Raw genomic sequence first — 19,183 nt, forward strand, 5'->3', positions numbered from 1 at the left:
AATGTATCCAAATTTTGTTCAAAACTCTGGGTCCAATTGTTGCACGCTGGTTGAGACAAAAAATAAGTTAGCATTTCCAGTCTTTTGAAGAAGTCATGTGGGAGAGGAAACGTTAACTGTGTTTTTCCCTCTGCACAGAAGCTACTCGACCTGTTGAGTTTCTCCTGCACTTCCAATTTGTTTCATTCCAAGTTTGGACCCCTGCCACGCTGGTGGAGGGACAGAAACTAAGCAAAGTCTATTTGGGAAGGTGGTAGCAGCGGGCTGTCGAGTATAGACCGAGCCCAGCCTGTGAAAAAGTATCCATTCCGACAACCAATGGGCGGCGGGGGCCCAAAGCGCAACGTTCCAAAATGGAACGCGGCCCCGGAGCCCGCGCCGTGATTGACCGCGGCAGCAGCCAATCCACGAGCGGCGGGCGCAGTCGGAGGAGGCGGGATCTCTCGCGTAGCTGTTCCGCTTGCGGTTGCAGCCCCGGCGACAATGGCGCTGCACTGGGCTCTGTGTTCTCTGCTTGTGGCTCTGCTCAGCCGGGCCCGGGCGGACGCGGGCACAGAGGAGTATCTGAAACGAGAGCACAGCTTGATGAAACCCTACCAGGGTAAGGGCTGCCTTTACTACCCTTCCTCTCGCTGCAACCATTCGAACGAATTGCATTGAATGGCATTAACAACACCGATGCCACCACCATCACCCTTCCTCGGACCCTCTTCACCCAATTTGTTACTAGCAAAGCACCTCGAACCTTTGGGGGGGCCAAGTGCAGGGATCGCAATCACCATAATCAGGGAGAATGGACCCCTGGGTCAATTACAAGGGGGCATCATTTTAAGGTAAAAAGCATGAGATTTAGAGGGGATTCGGGGGGGGAAATCACTTGAGAGTGGTGATAGTCTGGAATGCACTCCCTAGGGAGGTAGTTGAGGACAGAAACCTCACAACCTTTAAAATTTACTTGGATGAGCACTTGAAATGTTATAGCATTCAAGGTTTTGGGCCATTGCTGGAAAGTGGCATGAGTGCAGACTTAAATTAGATTTTTGTCAGTACAGACTCGATGGACTGAAGGGCTTCTTCAGTACTGTATGATTCTATGATTAAGTGCATTGGAAGTAGTTCAGGGAAGGTTTACTAGACTAATACTGGCAGAGGGCAGGGTGTCTTAGCAGACTAGGTTTGTACCTGCTGGAGATTAAAAGGTAATTTGATTGAAAGAGCTAAGATCCTGAGGGGTCTGGACAGGGTGGGTGTGGAAAGGATGTTTCCTGTTGAGGGAGAAGCTAGAACGAGGGGGTCTCTGTTTACAAATCAGATGTTATCCATTTGAAAGGTGATTCTTTTCTCTGAGGGTGGTGAATGTTTGGATCTCTCCTGAAAAGACAGAATTTGTAGAGTCCTTTGAATGTTTTCCAGGTTGAAAGAGGTTCTTTATAAGCGAAGAGTGGGTGAAAAGTTTTCGGGGGAGTTGGGAATGCAGATTTGAACATGCAATCAGATTGGCCACGATCTTATTGAATAGGGGAAAGCAGATAAAAGGCTGAATGGCCTGCATCTGCTGCCACTCCCATTTCTGTGAGTGACAGTTGTAGGATTTTGACCCAGTGTCAGCAAAGGAATGATTTCGTTCAAGAGAGCTCTTCTGCCTTCATGCTAAGTGCTGCTTGTTTCTGTCTCTCTTGTAGGTGTGGGAGCCACAGGTTCTAACACTCACTGGGACCTCCAGGGAAACACAATGGTGACCTCCCATTTTATACGACTGACACCGGATCTTCAGAGCAAACAGGGAGCGATCTGGAATCGTGTAGTAAGGGTTCATTCCTTGTTTTGAAGTATTTGTTAATTTTGGTTTAACATGTTAGCACAGGGAAATAAGTGCTTTTCACACAAGTGGCAGCATCAATGTGGTGATACAGAGTGAAGCATCCTCTACGTTTTTCGCAGAAAGTAAAGCCTCCGCCCCATTGAACACCACCAGGACAAGTACAGCAAAGTTATAGAAGAGCAAAGGCTGTATTTTGTTTGTAATCTGTGCTTCAGATGTCTTTTTTGGTCATCACAAAGTTACATTGAAAAGTGCTGTCGAGCAATGAAAATAATCATTTGAAGAACCCAGGCTTCACATCAAACACTCCCCGGACAGATACAGCAGTGATTTATACAGAGGAAACCGGCCTCTGCACTATCCCCATGAAACACTTGCAGGGCAGGTTAAGCACAGGATAGACCCGGCTAAAGGCCTTCCTGTACAATGTTCCCATCAAAACACTCCCAGGATAGGGAGAACGTGGGATTAGATACAGAGTAAAGCTGCTGCTGCTACTACTACTCTCAAACTGAAAGTAAAGATCCATTGACACTGTCCCTATCAGACACTCCCAGGATAGGTACAGCACAGGATTAGACACAGCAATTTAAGAGACAATGTGGACTTTGCCTTTTAATTGCTTTGTGCTGTAATTTACTCATGTTATAGTTTCATCTTTAATATCTTCAGAGATTACTCATGCTCCGTCTGTGTGTCTTTAGGCCTGTTTAATGCAAGACTGGGAGGTGCAGGTCCACTTCAAAATTCATGGCCAAGGGAAAAAAAATCTGAATGGTGACGGGTTTGCGATATGGTATACCAAAGATCGCATGCAACCAGGTACGGTGATCTGAAATCTCCAAGATAAGTGGGCTAGTGACACTACTCTGAATGGGGCTTATTTACTGGAACCCAATCACAGGTAGAAAAGATAACATCAGATCTTCCCCGTCTGATGCTGTAATGCAAACGTAAAATATCACAGTTGTGTAACATCTGAAATAAAAATAAAAGTGATGGAAGAACTCAGCAGATCTGGCGACATCTTGGAGAAACACAACTAATGTTTCACGCCTGTCATCTTTCATCAAAACTGGAATAATGTGATGTTAGGTGTTTCATTTATATGTAGAATCATACAGCACAGAAACAGACCCTCGGTCCAAACAACCCATGCCGAACCCACACAGATGTAATCCAAACTAAACTAGTCCCATCTGCCTGCGCCCATATCCCTTCAAACATTTTCGTACTTGTGTACTAACCCAAATATCTCATCAACATTGTAACTGTACCTGCATCCACTTCTTCATTCCAAACATGAACCGCTCATGTCGTCTTTAAATCTTCTCTCACTTTAATATAAGAAAAAAAAATTTAAAAAAGTCCCAATGTTTTGAAATTCCCCACCCTAGGGAAAAGACACTAGCCATTCACCTAATCTATATCCCACACGATCTTATACACCTCTACAAGGTCACCCTTCAACTTCCTACATTCCAGTGGGAAAAGTCCCGGCCTATCCAGCTTCTCCTTATAACTCAAACGATTTTCATACCATTTATTGTTAAGTTTGAAAGTTTGATTTTTGAATTTGTGACAGTTGGGTTTTTCTCCTTGTCCGAAGGGCTTAATGATGAACCTGTCAAGCTTTTCTGCAGCAATGATGATTTCTGTTCAAAACAACTTTTGATAGAAAAGTGGCTGACAGAACTAATGGGTTTTTGTGTATGTTCGGAAAATTTACCTCCAAGCAATTGTGCTTCAGGGTTTCCATTGGAAATATTTGGACTTGTGTTTTTTAAGCTTAAGGAAAGAGGTGGTTTTTTTTTTAAAAGTTTGGGGCAGAGCTGCAGAAGTTGGTGGATGAAGACAGATGTTTAATTCAGTTTTCCTGAGAAAGGGAGAAGGTAAAAAACAGTTTACCTTAAAACAAACAATGTAGTGGCAGTCCCATATTGCGAGAGTTTGAATAACAATCTTGGAGGTAATTTGAAGCTGAGTACACTTGAGCTCGAATGTATGACAGTTTTTTCCTGGATTTTTTTCAGATTGGGAATTGAAATCACAGTTAGATTAAACTTATCAAGGTATTAGAGGAAGGTGTTCTGGTGAGAGTACTGTGCAAGGGGGGCTGTTGAAGATTTTGTTGATGAGTGTTTTTGGGGTTAATTTAAAAGTGTTTCAAAATGTTTGTTTGTGTTATAAGCAAATATTCTGTTCTATTTTGTCTTTGTTTCTTTTGTTTCATAAATTTCTCTTTCATTGTTCAATCCAATTCCACAACATCGTGTGGTTATGTTTCAATGAGACAGACAGTCATACAGTGCAGAAACAGACCCTTCAATCCAACTTGTCCATGAAAACTAAACGTGATCAATCAGGCCAGGTTTCAGTCTGGGATCTCCGTAATAACAAGCTGGGATCATATCAACCAGTAATAATAAATAAGAGGATAAATACAAGATGTACATTTAAGTCAGTGCATATCTAGGACCTCTTCAAACTGTTTCCCTCACTCCAACTCTATTCTTCTCCATACCAACTGTTTGAGACTAAACCTTGGTGTCATATTTGACCTCCACATTGAATATCTGTGCAGTACAGGAACAGGCCTTCTGGCCCACCATGTCTGTGCCGACCTTGATGCCAATCTAAATTAACCCCATCTGCCTGTATCTCTCTATTCCCTGCCTGTTAATGCATCATTTAAGTGCCTGTTACATGTCGTTATAATATCTGCTTCTACCAGCTCCCCTGGCAGCACGTTCCAGGTGCCTATCATTGTCTATGTTTAAAAAAAAACTTGCCTCACACGTCTTTAAACTTTTCCCCTGTCACCTTAAACCTGTGCCTCCTAGTAGTTGCCATTTCCAAATACTCCTGACTATCCATACCTGTCATAATTTTACATACTTCTGTCAGGTTGCCCCTCAGCCTCCAGTAGAAACGATTCACGTTTGCCCAACCCCTCCTACAAGCTGGTACACTGCGATCCAGGCAACAACCTGGTCAGCCTCTCCTGAGCCTCCACATTCCTTCCGATAGTGTTGCAAGCAGAATTGCACATAATACTCCAAATGTGGCCCAGCTAACGTTTGAAACGGCTGCAACATTACTTGCCAAGTTTTATACTCAGTACCCCAACTAATGAAGGCAAACATGCTGTCTGGCTTCTTTACCACCTTATCCACTTGCGTTGGCACTTTCAAGGAGCTATGGACTTGCATCCCAAGACCTCTGCAGATCAGTGCTCCTCAAGGTCCTGCCATTTACTATTTACATTCCTTTTGCATTTGACCTCCCAAAATGCACACTTTTCTGTCTTAAACTCCACCTGCCGTTTCTCCACCCAACTTTCCAACTGATCGATATCCTGTATCCTTTGACAACCTGCCTGATTGTCCACAACTTCACCAACTTGCGTGTCATCTTTTCACACCCCTGCCCTGACAAAGATCACCTGTTTTTACTTGCTTAGCTTGCCCCGACTTGACCCCCATCTCAGCTCAAGAGCTGCTGGAAACCTCCTCTTTCCTTCCAGATTCGGTTATTCCGACACACTCCCACATTCTATCCTCCTTCACCTTGAGCTCATCCAGAACACTGCTGCCTGTGTCTTAGCTCGCTGCGAGTCCCATTTCGCCCTGTCAACCCCTCACGCACACACCGACCTGCTCCTGGTCAAACAAGTTCTTGATTTTTAAAACGCTCATCGTCCTTTCCAAACCCAACCAGTCCCACCCACCCATCCCAAAAATCTTCATAACCTCTTTTTCACCCCAAAAGTGGTACCTGTGCTCCTTTGTTGCTGGCCTCTTGTGTCTCCTTGGTTTGAATCGCTTCATCACTGTTGAATGGCCTTTCAATTGCCTGGGCCCCAAGCTCTGTAATTACCAAGATAGTAGGAACAGGAGATGCTGGAGAATCTGAGATAACCAGGTGCAGAGCTGGATGAACACAGCAGGCCAAGCAGCATCGGAGGAGCAGGAAGGCTGGCGTTTCGGGCCTAGACGTTTCTGAAGAAGAGTCTAGGCTCGAAACGTCAGCCTTCCTGCTCCTCTGCTGCTTGGCCTGCTGTGTTTGTCCAGCTTCACCCTTGTTATCTGTAATTACCAATACAGCTCTCTGCCTGAATCTGTCCTCTTTCAAGAAACTCCTCAAAATCAACCTTCTTGACCAGCTATGGCTTGGTCACTGATAGTGGGAACTGCAGATGCTGGAGAATCCAAGATAATAAAATGTGAGGCTGGATGAACACAGCAGGCCCAGCAGCATCTCGGGAGCACAAAAGCTGACGTTTCGGGTCTAGACCCTTCATCAGAGAGGGGGATGGGGTGAGGGTTCTGGAATAAATAGGGAGAGAGGGGGAGGCGGACCGATGGAGTGAAAAGAAGATAGGTGGAGAGGAGAGTATAGGTGGGGAGGTAGGGAGGGGATAGGTCAGTCCAGGGAAGACGGACAGGTCAAGGAGGTGGGATGAGGTTAGTAGGTAGGAGATGGAGGTGCGGCTTGGGGTGGGAGGAAGGGATGGGTGAGAGGAAGAACAGGTTAGGGAGGCAGAGACAGGTTGGACTGGTTTTGGGATGCAGTGGGTGGAGGGGAAGAGCTGGGCTGGTTTTGGGATGTGGTGGGGGAAGGGGAGATTTTGAAGCTGGTGAAGTCCACATTGATACCATTGGGCTGCAGGGTTCCCAAGAGGAATATGAGTTGCTGTTCCTGCAACCTTTGGGTGGCATCATTGTGGCACTGCAGGAGGCCCATGATGGACATGTCATCTAAAGAATGGGAGGGGGAGTGGAAATGGTTTGCGACTGGGAGGTGCAGTTGTTTATTGCAAACTGAGCGGAGGTGTTCTGCAAAGCGGTCCCCAAGCCTCCGCTTGGTTTCCCCAATGTAGAGGAAGCCACACCGGGTACAGTGGATGCAGTATACCATATTGGCAGATGTGCAGGTGAACCTCTGCTTAATGTGGAAAGTCATCTTGGGGCCTGGGATAGGGGTGAGGGAGGAGGCGTGGGGGCAAGTGTAGCATTTCCTGCGGTTGCAGGGGAAGGTGCCGGGTGTGGTGGGGTTGGAGGGCAGTGTGGAGCGAACAAGGGAGTCACGGAGAGAGTGGTCTCTCCGGAAAGCAGACAGGGGTGGGGATGGAAAAATGTCTTGGGTGGTGGGGTCGGATAGCGCCGCCTCTTGCTCCACAGAGGAGCTCGAACAGTTCATCCACTTCACCAACACCTTCCACCCCAACCTTCAGTTCACCTGGGCCATCTCCAGCACATCCCTCACCTTCCTGGATCTCTCAGTCTCCATCTCAGGCAACCAGCTTGTAACTGATGTCCATTTCAAGCCCACCGATTCCCACAGCTACCTAGAATACACCTCCTCCCACCCACCCTCCTGCAAAAATTCCATCCCCTATTCCCAATTCCTCCGCCTCCGCCGCATCTGCTCCCACGATGAGACATTCCACTACCGCACATCCCAGATGTCCAAGTTTTTCAAGGACCGCAACTTTTCCCCCCACAGTGGTCGAGAACGCCCTTGACCGCGTCTCCCGCATTTCCCGCAACACATCCCTCACACCCCGCCCCCGCCACAACCGCCCCAAGAGAATCCCCCTCGTTCTCTCACACCACCCCACCAACCCCCGGATACAACGCATCATCCTCCGACACTTCCACCATCTACAATCTGACCCCACCACCCAAGACATTTTTCCATCCCCACCCCTGTCTGCTTTCCGGAGAGACCACTCTCTCTGTGACTCCCTTGTTTGCTCCACACTGCCCTCCAACCCCACCACACCTGGCACCTTCCCCTGCAACCGCAGGAAATGCTACACTTGCCCCCACACCTCCTCCCTCACCCCTATCCCAGGCCCCAAGATGACTTTCCACATTAAGCAGAGGTTCACCTGCACATCTGCCAATGTGGTATACTGCATCCACTGTACCCGGTGTGGCTTCCTCTACATTGGGGAAACCAAGCGGAGGCTTGGAGACCGCTTTGCAGAACACCTCCGCTCGATTCGCAATAAACAACTGCACCTCCCAGTCGCAAACCATTTCCACTCCCCCTCCCATTCTTTAGATGACATGTCCATCATGGGCCTCCTGCAGTGCCACAATGATGCCAGCCGAAGGTTGCAGGAACAGCAACTCATATTCCGCCTGGGAACCCTGCAGCCCAATGGTATCAATGTGGACTTCACCAGCTTCAAAATCTCCCCTTCCCCCACCGCATCCCAAAACCAGCCCAGTTCGTCCCCTCCCGCCACTGCACCACACAATCAGCCCAGCTCTTCTCTTCCACCCACTGCATCCCAAAACCAGTCCAACCTGTCTTTGCCTCCCTAACCTGTTCTTCCTCTCACCCATCCCTTCCTCCCACCCCAAGCCGCACCTCCATCTCCTACCTACTAACTTCATCCCACCTCCTTGACCTGTCCGTCTTCCCTGGACTGATCTATCCCCTCCCTACCTCCCCACCTATACTCTCCTCTCTCCACCTATCTTCTTTTCCCTCCATCTTCGGTCCGCCTCCCCCTCTCTCCCTATTTATTCCAGTTCCCTCACCCCATCCCCCTCTCTGATGAAGAGTCTAGGCCCGAAACGTCAGCTTTTGTGCTCCTGAGATGCTGCTGGGCCTGCTGTGTTCATCCAGCCTTACATTTTATTACTATGGCTTGGTCACGTCTTGTTTCTGTGAGGATTGATGTATGTTTAATTAGGTTAAAGGTTTCATATAAATACAGTTTGTTCTTGAATGTCTCCTTGGGCAGATTTCCAAATGGTGGCTCAAAATTTGATCACTATCTAGTTGAGATGGGGAGGAATTATGATAGGGAGGGGGGACAAACGCGATGCCAGACAGGAAACCCATTTTTATAGTTTTCTGAACACTCTCTCCCCTCAGGTGCAGTGTTCGGAAGTAAGGATCTGTTCTCCGGTCTGGGAATATTCATGGATACCTACCCCAATGAGGAGAAACAGCAAGAGGTGAGCTTGTTATTACAATAGTTTGCGGCTCTTAAGTATAATGTGAACATTAGAATAGAACTCAACATCTTTTATCAGTGGTCTTTGAAAGAAGGATATATAACTACATGATCGATTTAAAATACATTTTGATTAACCTGTAAGCAAAAATCAAAGATATCAGTGGCAGCATTGTTTCTTTGGATTGCCAAGTTATGTCAGACCATAAGATACAGGCCGTTTGGCCCATAGAATTTGCTTTGCAGTTCGATCGAGGTTGGGATGTTTCTCAACCCCATTCTCCTGCCTTCTCTCCCAAACCCTTGATCCCCATACCAATCAAGAACCTACATATCTTTGTCTTAGATGCACTCAATGATTTGGCCTCCACAGCTCTCTGCAGTAATGAGTTCCATAGATTCACCATCCTCTGGCTGAAAGAATTCCTCCTCATTTCAGTTCTAAAGGGCCGTCCCTTCACCCTGAGGTTGTGCTGTTGGGTCCTAGTGGCAACATCTTCTCCATGTCTGCTCTACCCAGGCCTGTCAGTACTTTGTAAGTTTCAATCAGATTCCCCTTCATTTTTTCTAAACTCCAAGAAGTACAGATCCAGAGTCCTTAACTGTTCCTCAAATGATAAGGCCTTCATCCTGGGTTCATTCTTATAAACCTCCTCCAGTGTCAGCACATCCTCGGGGCCCATAACTTTTCTCGATATTCCAAATGCATGTTGACCAGAGCCTTTTCTTCGGACCAATTTCTTCCTAGCTGCTAAGTGAACCTGCATGTTAATCTTAAGAGATTCTTGAAGCCGGACTCCCAAGTCCACTTGTGTTTCAGATTTCTGAATCCTTCCCGTGCTTTGAAGATAGGGAACAGAGAAGTAGGCTATCAAAGTGCACAGTCTCGCACTGTGGGTTTCAGAACCTTAAAAAAAAATACATACGTGCCCATTTGCTCACTTATCTGAACAGATCCTCGCTTGCGCTCCAACATCCAGTTGTCAGAACTGTTTCCTTCACGTCCATGTGGCCACTGTCAGGAAAATGATACGTCTTTCGGCGCTGAGTAAAGAAGGTTTGCTGGGCAGAGCTAAGAGATTTGCAATATTGCAGTTTGCCGAACTTCATGTACTACCAAATGCAAGATCCATTCCTTCCAGAGGAACATCAACAGGTCTCAGCAAGGTAGCCAGAGTCTGATAGGAATACAGCTGTTTGTATCCCATCCTGTCCAATCTCTTGGCATTGCCACAAAAACACTAGTGAGCTTACTGTCAGGGTGGGAGGCACTGCAGAACCCCCTCAGTCCTTTCTATTCTCTCGCTGAAGATCCCGTTTGCCAATCTTGTGCACCACCCCCACCCCACACCGAGCCCCCATCTGACTAACCACTCAGTGGGATCTAAAGACTGATGAGAACTGGGCACAGTGCGAAAGGTGGGATTGATCAGAACTGTTTGATACCATCAGCCCTGGTCCATTTCTGGTGGACCCCTCGAGGTCAAAACAGACTGTGACAAAGTCAGAGGTGGACCTATTCTGAGAAGGTGAAAACCACGACCCCATCCACAATTCATTTCCTGGTTTCACATATTCCCTGCATCCTGATCCGTCACTGCAGATGTAATCCGCTGGAATAGCCTCACCTGGAAAGACAGCACTGAGGCTACGATAAGGGGCACTGCCTTCTCTGAGCGGTGAGAGAAGTCTATGTGTTTGTTCTGCGCTGGTCGGTATTGGCAGCAGATTGCTGTTTGCAGGAATTGCATGCCACTCGGTTGACTGCAAACAATAATGAGTTATTGAAATTGCTGTTTTATCTCATTGCTACTATTTGGGATTGTTACCGGGGATGTGCAGGCTAAGAAGAGAAGATATTCATCTTCCAATCAGGTAGTCTTGTGTTCCGATCTCCGTGCTCTTGCTTGTTTTCTTGCTTTCCTGTCTGAGTTTATCATTCTGCATTCTTTTTTATTTGAACATGTGATTCTCATACAAGGAAAATTATTAATTTACAGTGTTTAATCTTTGTGTTCTGTGATGTGTTCTGTCCTCTTCTCATCCACCATCATTGAAGGACCGGAACCATGTAGAGAGATCACAGCCTCTCTCAAAGAAATTGGCTGGAACATACAAAGTCGAAGGCTATCTTTGAGAGGGAGACTGATGGGAAGATTGTTGGGTGATGCAAGGAAGCGGGGGGTGGAATTTGAAAGCTTCCTTGTGCATCCTCTCAAACTCCGTTTTGGACCAGAGTGTTTGCCCCTGAGAGCTCGACACAGTCTGCTGCAGCCCTGGGTTCAAATGATTGCTTTTGAATAAGTGACAATAGGACCGCCATTAGATTAAGAGAATGTGTGTTAGGGCGTTCAGTTCATCTCCTTTCTGTCAGTTTGGGAAACAGTAGGCTGGCATTAGCTCCCAGGCATGTGTTTTAAGGATGTTGGTGAGCTCGGTGCTCTGCGTTCATAGACTCATCTGTTATTTTTTTGTCCCCTCTTGCCACACAGCGAATTTTCCCCTACATCTCTGCAATGGTGAACAACGGGAGCCTGTCGTACGATCACTCGCGAGATGGACGGCCCACCACCATCGGAGGGTGCACTGCCCTCGTACGCAATCTCAACCATGACACCTTTGTGGTGATCCGGTACCTCAAACGGAGGCTCACGGTGAGTGGATGCCAGAGGACCAGTCTTTCGGCTCCTGGCAAAATGTAAGGTTTCCCACCCTGACCGATCCCCTTATCGAGCTGTGGTTTCTGTCAGTGCCAACCGCGGTCATTCAAGTGGCCCCTCTTCATGTGGGTACTTGGATGGTGGCAACACCACAGAGGACATTCTGCCTTTGCCCAGTGAAGACAGACAGATATGTTGTTGAAGGTTTTGGTTTTGCTTATCAGGACACGTGCAAGAATGCCAAATTTCAAATTTAAACTGTATGAGAAAACATTGCTGATTGTTTGAGGGTTTGCCCTGGAGAATGCATGACAGAAGCATTTTCCCCTTGCTTTTTTTTTTGGTTTGAAATTGGGGAAAGGTGCAGTGCCTGGACAGGTTCCTTTTGCATGCAGAGGATGGGTCCTTGCATATGAGTACTTGTGGCTTCCAGCTCGTGTACTTGTGCGAGGTACCAACTTTGGATTGAGATTTGAACCTGAGGCTCCCACTGGCTCGTTGGACCAATATGTAGTGACTCAGTTTCTTGCAGCGTACTCTTTTTATTACTGTTTGTGTGCCTCAAGCAGACCTTTGTATCCTGCTGACCCTGGCATACAGGCTGCCCTGTTAGTATGAGGTATTTAGCCTCAGCTTTCTGGTCAATGTCAGGAGCAACTAAGACACGTTGTGAAGTAAGTTGATGAATTTTTTTTCATCGTTTGCAGGTCATGATCAACATTGAAGGCAAGAACGAGTGGAAAGATTGCATTGACATTCCTGGCGTCAAACTGCCTTTGGGTTATTACTTTGGGATCTCTTCAGCGACTGGTGATTTGACAGGTATGTTCCACTTAACCCTTTCCTGTATCTTGAGTTGCACTGGGGTAACTGGAGAAATAACTTGGCGGAGGCGGGAAACACCTTGCATTTATATAGCACCTTCAGCGATTGCAAGGTCTTCCCAAATGTTTTGGGGCCAATGAGATCACAAGGTACAGGATGTTCAGAAGCCAATTTGTGCACAGCAAGCTGCCACAATCAGCTGTGAGAATGGCCAGGCAATCTGGTTTGTTCTGTAGTGTCTGAGGGATAAGTAATGGTCCCTGGACACTGGGGAGATCTTACCTAGTTGCTTTAAAAATACCACCATGGTGACAGGGCTTCGGCTCAAGACTGCTCCCAAGAGTGCTGCAGTCCCTCTACTGCGCTGGTGTTGTCAGTCTGGAATTTGAACCAACAGTCCCTAAACGCTGGGCAGGGCTGACTCATTTTGAGGAGGTTTGGACGGTCACACTCATCAGTGAAGGATGAGAGCCCGGGGATTTTTTGGCCTTCTGAAATATTGCAGTTACCACAGCAGGTCAGAGGCTGGGAATCCTGCAACAAGTAACTCATCTCCTGACTCCCCAAAGCCTGTCCACCTTCAAGACCCAAGTCAGGAGGGCGATGGAATACCCCCCACATGCCCTGGATGGGGGCAGCTCCAACAACACTCGAGAAGCTTGACGCCATCCAGGGACAGAGCAGCTGCCCGCTCGATTGGCCCCACATCCACAAACATCCCCCACCCCACCACCGGCACTGTCGCAGCAGTGTGTACCGTCTACAAGATGCCCTGCAGCAACTCACCGCGGCTGTTCAGATAGCACCTTCTACACACTACCAGCTATAAGGACAAGATGGATACAAGGGAACACCGTCCCTCCAAGCATTCCTTTAGTGTCACTGGGTCAACATCCTGAAATTCTCTGCGAGACAGCAATGTGGGTCCACCTGCACCACATAGATTGTTGTGGTTCATGAAGGCAGCTCACCATTGCCTTGACAAGATACAGTTAGGGATGGGCAGTGAGCACCGGTTCAACCAGCGATGCCCACATCACAAGAAATAGGTGTACAATTGCTGGTTTTCTTGCTTTCTGATTGGTCATATGAGCCGAGTCAGAGTAATACAGCATGGAAACAAACCCGTCAGTCCTACTAGTCCACTCCAAACACGTTCCCAAACTAATCTAGTCCCACATGCCTGTGTTTGGCCCATATCCCTCCAAACCTTTTCTATTCATGCACCTATCCAAATGTCTTTTAAATGTTGTAACTGTACCCCCATCTACCACTTCCTCTGGCAGTTCATTCCACACACAAATCACTGTGTAAAATAAGTTGCCCCCGTGTCCTTTTTAAAACTCTCTCTTCTCACCTTAAAAATATGTTCCCTGGTTTTGAACCCACCCCCCACCCCCCAAGGAAAAGACCCTTGCGATTCGCCCTATGATTGTATGAACCCCTACAACGTCCCCCCTCAATCTCCTGTGTTCCAGAGGAAAAGGTCCCAGTGTTTCCAGCCTAGTTTTAGTTCCGTTCCTGACAACATTCTGGTAAATCTTCTCTGAACCTCCTCCAATTTAATAATATCCTTCCTGTAGCAGGGTGACCAGAATACTCGATGGGCCGATTGGCCTTACTTCCACTCCTGTGTCCTATGGTCTCAATGCTCTAGAAGAGGCCTCATCAACATCTTGAACAACCTCCACGTGACATCCTACCTTCCTATCCTCAAAGGTCTGAGCAATGAAGGCTAAATGCCGTCTGAACCACCCTGTCTACATGCGTGGCAAGCTTCAAAGAATTATGTACCTGCACCCCTAGGTCTGTTTGCTCCACAACACTGTCTGGAGCCCTACCATTAATTGTATAGGTCCTGCCCTTAAATGTTTTAACAAAATCCAATGCCTCACATTTATCCAAATTAAATTCCATCTCTGCCACTCCTCAGCCTATTGACCCAATTTTGGTGTCATGTGCAAACTTACCAACCAGGTCTCCAAATGCTGAACCAAATTGTTTATATAAATGACAGACAAAAGTGGACCCATCACTGGTCACTGTCCTCCAGTCTGAGGAACAACCGTCAACTACCACCCTCTGTCTCCTAACGTCAGGCCAACCTTGTCTCCAGCTGGCAAGCTGTCCCTGAATCCTGTGTGAACAAACCTTTCTCATTAGTCTTCCGTGATGAACCTTGTCAGAAGCTTTACTAAAGGCTGAGGATCCTCCCTCATTCAGGTGCCCTGTCAGTGGAGGGGACCAGTCTTGCTGTCTTAGAGGGAGGAGGAGAGAGGTTTAAATTCGGAAGCAGCCTGTCCCCGCGGTGGCCGGGCTTTCTGCCAAAGAAGAGCTGGCACGTCCACAACAAGGACAATGTGGAGCGGGCAGCTGGTGCAGAGCGGGAGCTCAGGGCTGATCCGAGCTGGCCGAGAGGAGGAGGAAAGAGTGTACTTTTAGAGTGAGTGCTCTGTACCTTTTATTGCTAAATGTTTTTCCCCTGTAGATAATCATGACGTTATATCGGTAAAAGTTTACCAGCTGACGGTGCAAAGAACGGCTGAGGAGACTGAATTGGATGACGTTGTGCTGGTTCCAAGTGTGGATAACCTCAAGTTTCAAGACGGTAGGGCAAATCATTCTGGCTTCCTGCCAGCACAGAAAAGACACCAGAATGTGAATGTTCAATAGTCTGGGACAGGGACAGCAAACTGTAGAATCTTGCAGTGCAGAACAAAGCCTATTGGCCCTCTGTGCCTGTGTTGGCCCTTTGGAAGAGCTGTCCAGTTAATTCTTTTGCGAGAATATCTGCCCCTTACTTCATCAAAATGAGTTGAAAGCTGAGGATTAATTCAAAGGCCTAGGATTGATGACCCAGCCATCCAGAAAAAGGCAAGTTTAATTCCACATTGCCAGTCCCTGCAACAACAACAACTTGCATTTCCATAGTACCTTTAGTAAAGCAGATTGGTTCTGAGCCACACACAATAACTGGACAGGTATTGGGACGTTTGGTTTACAGAGGAGAGATTTTTGGGATTGAGTTACCGGGGCTTTGACTCCCATTCGCGGAAAGCTCAGGTGCTGGTGATGGAACAGCGGCTGAGGAGGCGAGAGAAGATGCCCAGAATGGGAAGGAGGCAGAGGGATGGTCAAGTCCATTGAGAGGTTTGAAAGTGACGGTAAACATTGGACAAGGGATTGAGCTGTTAGTTGTATGCAAACCAACTACTGACAACCCCTCCCCGTGCAAGTCTCTTGTTTCAAAGTTGCTTTGAGTTCTGGAGGAGTAATGCTGGACCCCAAACACATACCTGTTTCTCTCTCTGCCAGAACCGCTAAATGTCCCCTGCATTCTATTTTTAAAAAAATTTTAGATCTCCAGCATTTTGGTTTTACTTGTTTCACAGTCACTTTATTTCTATCGTGGGTCTTCTTTCTCCCGTAAGCAGATGACCTGGATTACGAACCGATGAGTGGTTTAACCCTGTTCTTCATCGTTTTCTTCTCCCTCGTTGGCCTGATGGTGTTGGCTGTGATCGGCATCATCGTGTTCCAGAAGTGGCAAGAACAGAGCCGCAAGCGTTTCTACTGAGGCCCAGCTGGGGGACCGAGGTTTCGGGCCCCAGCTTCGGGGGAGAGGGGTGAGATTGAACACAGCGCAGGTTTATTTCCCTCATCTCCGGTGTCTTGGGATCATCGCCAGCTGTGATTCTTCGATCTTGTTTCCAATTGTACTGAGGACAGATTAGAAACAGTATTGGAACTAGTTTACTGCTAGCTAAGATCATGGGACTGACTTGCAATCAGTGATCAGCAAAAAAAAAATCCCCTTTAATTGCAAGAGGTTTCAGCAAGAAGAAGACCCAAGAGGTGAAAGCTTTATTGTTTCTGTTTTCATCCCTCTATCAGACACTACTGATATATCTAAAATGTCTTTCCTGTATCTGTATATATGTGTGTGTGTGTTATAACAAGTCTTCGCAATCTCACTTCCCTAACTTTCAAATAATCTTGCAGGGCTCCTCCAGACGAGACTGTGGCTGTTGCAGAGTTACAGCACATGTTTGCAAGTTGGTCACAAGTCACTTGAAAAACAAAAGTTAAATTGAGGAAGAATATCATCTTGCGAATTTTTCCCCTTTTTTTAATTTTTATAAATCACTGAGGATTTAGTCGCTATTTGTACAGAGTGTGAGTTGTTTAAAATTTCAGTTGTGATTTACACCTTTTGATTTTGGAGAAGGATAGGAAGGGGGATTTTGGGACAGTTGGTGATCTGTTTGTGTAAGAGCGCTAACAATGCCTTAGTTCATTTCCTTTTTTGAATCAGTTTGCATCAAAAGTGCGACTGTCACAGAAAAACTGTTTGCTTTTCTTTACTCTGTGAACCTTACTGTCACGGTGCAGAATGGAACTGCTGTGTTGATGGGATTTGTACACCTCGTTGGTGTCAGGCCGTAAAGGTGAGCTCACCCTTGTGAGGTTGGGGGTGTTCGGACAGTGCTGGGGCTGCATGCCTTGTAAAGTACTATCTTTAGCTAAGCCCTTGCCTTGTCGGGCAGTGGGCTGGTTGAAAATTCCGGAACTACCAAAAACTAAGCTGCTGGGACCAGTCGGGTTTTGTCAGTCTGTGTGTTTGTATGTTGGGTATTTTGTGTTTCAGTTGGGTTAGCTTGTGGTTGCATGCCCTCTTGTTCAATGGCCCTTAATCTTAATGTGAAACCATGAGGATGAGGGGCTGAGAGAGAATCAATGTGCATTTAAACTAAGTTTTTAAGTAGTTAGTTGCTGGCCGTCTGAAGAGGAGGGACGTTGCTTCTCTCTCTCTGTCTCTCGTCAGGGTTTTACTTTACCTGCACTTTTTGATCCTTTTTTGTGTGTACTGCTGTACTTATAAATGTTCTGAACAAAGTGAGGGAGCCACGTTTGAAACTGGATTGTATGACCCTTCAGGAGGTGTACGTGCCCACAAACCTGCCTGAACAAGGGCCACAGTTTGCTGCTTGACAGCATTGCTGAGGGGTGTAGTTGTGAAATGGTGTGCGTTTGAGGATGAGCGAAGGTAGAGTATTGATGGCAATACAATTCATTCACTCTCAATGGAGTGTTCCATCACTCTGCCACAGGCAGCAAAATGCATTCAGTATTTTGAAGGAGATTTGCCTTTACAATCGTTAAGTAATCCCTCCTTCTCACAACCATAATCTGTCAGTTAATGATGTTGCAGTTCACACATCCTAAAAAACAGAATCTTGCATGTTATGCAATGCATTTTGCAACCTCAAAATTACTCGAAAGGCACTGAAATGCAGTTCTTTTTAACGCAGATGTGGCAGCCTATTTGCTCTCCACCAGGTCCCAACACCAACAAAACAATAATGACCAGATAGCACTTCTTTTTTCCTGAGGTGCTGGTTGCGTGGCCCGGATCCTCCGAGAGCAGGCAGAACTGTTTGACAACAGAAAGTTTATCCCAAAGGAATGGGACTGTAAGCTCAGATTCTTCCAACACAGCTAACTTTGAGGTGCAAGTCTCCAATCTAGTCTGCCGCAGTGTGCCCAGTTTGTGTCATCTTTTGTTGTCGAATGAACTCGGTGACCTCCTTTGGGGTGGATGGGCAGAACATAAAGGCATAAATTTGTTCGCTTCAAAGTAAAAGCAAGTGAGTCAGGGGATTTGTGAGTTGCTTATAGACAGATGTGCGACAACATAGCTGGAGTTGCTACTTGTTACAGGGTGCGGAGTCGGAGGCAGGGTGGGTTTACCTTAATCCCAACTACAGTGGCTGTCCCTTGCTGAGTATTATACTTCAGTTATACAATGGTAGATAGTCTGCAGACAATGGAAACTGAGCCAACTGGTTACTGTATTGCCGTAGCAGTGTTCACGAGGTGTTGGGCAAAATACAAGCTTCTCTCTAATGTATTGACAACTTGAGTTGAGTTGATTCATATCTAGTTTGTCACTGGAATCGATGAAAATGCAAATGTCAGCATTAAAGTGTTTATAACCACTGTACTATTTTTGTTTAGTCTATGGATTTACAAGTGTTTGGATCAAACAAAGTAGCAAATATCAGCTCTGCAGCTGTCTAAACAGACAGTACAGCTCCAAGTTGAATAATATATGAACTTGATTGGGACGTACTGAGGTGACTAACTTTTTTTTTAAAAAACACCTCTTTGGAATGATCCAAACACCAGACCAATGGCAAATCTAGACAGGCAGGAATATTGATGACTACTTTTGTTGGTGAACCTGTTATCAGACCACTGTTCTCACATGCTGCTGTTTAAATATCGTGAAATAAATCCCATAAGAAATTTCTGGAAAAAAACAAAGATGCTGCTTCCCCATCTGTTTTTCATCTGTCTTTCTTGGTCACTACATGTTACTCTAAAAGATGCTGGCTAATAAAATTTATCATTTGATGAACCCAGACTTCACATCAAGCACTCCCTGGGTCGATACAGCACTGGTGAGAGTCACAAAGAAAAGTTTGAGAAATGAAAGGACTGCAGATGCTGTGAAAAAGGAACAAAAACAAAGTTGCTGGAAAAGCTTGGCAGGTCTGGCAGCATCTGTGAAGGAAAAAACAGAGGTAACATTTCGGGTCCGGTGACCCTTCCTCAGTACTGTTGTGACAAAGAAAAGTTTACACTCTTAAACTGAAAGGAAAGCTCCCTTTATGTTGTCCTAATCAAAAATTCCATGACAAGAGACAGCATAGATTTGGATACAGAATAAATTTTAACAAGATAAATCTCCCCAACATTTTCCATGAAACTCTCCGAGGACAGGGACAGTATTGTTTTAGGATACAGAGTAAAGCTTCCTCCATTCTGTCCCCATTAAACACTCCAGGACAGGGACAGTAATGGATGAGATTCAGAGTCAAGATTTCTCTACTC

At 46.4% G+C, this 19,183-nt stretch overlaps 1 protein-coding gene across 2 annotated transcripts; it reads left to right on the plus strand.

The window, feature by feature from the left end:
• Positions 1 to 462: 462 nt before the first annotated feature.
• LOC125448086 (VIP36-like protein) lies at positions 463 to 18,613 on the plus strand. 2 transcript variants are annotated; one of them, XM_048523097.2, is made up of 9 exons: positions 463 to 601; positions 1,683 to 1,804; positions 2,527 to 2,644; positions 8,720 to 8,802; positions 10,644 to 10,676; positions 11,294 to 11,455; positions 12,169 to 12,283; positions 14,775 to 14,894; positions 15,721 to 18,613. In XM_048523097.2, the coding sequence occupies exons 1-9, from the start codon at positions 484 to 486 to the stop codon at positions 15,861 to 15,863; spliced, it is 1,014 nt and encodes a 337-aa protein (XP_048379054.1). In that variant the 5' UTR covers positions 463 to 483; the 3' UTR covers positions 15,864 to 18,613. The 2 variants fall into 2 exon arrangements, with proteins under 2 accessions (XP_048379054.1, XP_048379055.1); XM_048523098.2 differs by lacking the exon at positions 10,644 to 10,676.
• Positions 18,614 to 19,183: the final 570 nt, after the last annotated feature.

Source organism: Stegostoma tigrinum, chromosome 40 (genome assembly GCF_030684315.1).
Source record: "Stegostoma tigrinum isolate sSteTig4 chromosome 40, sSteTig4.hap1, whole genome shotgun sequence".
In the NCBI taxonomy this organism is placed as follows: domain Eukaryota; kingdom Metazoa; phylum Chordata; class Chondrichthyes; order Orectolobiformes; family Stegostomatidae; genus Stegostoma; species Stegostoma tigrinum.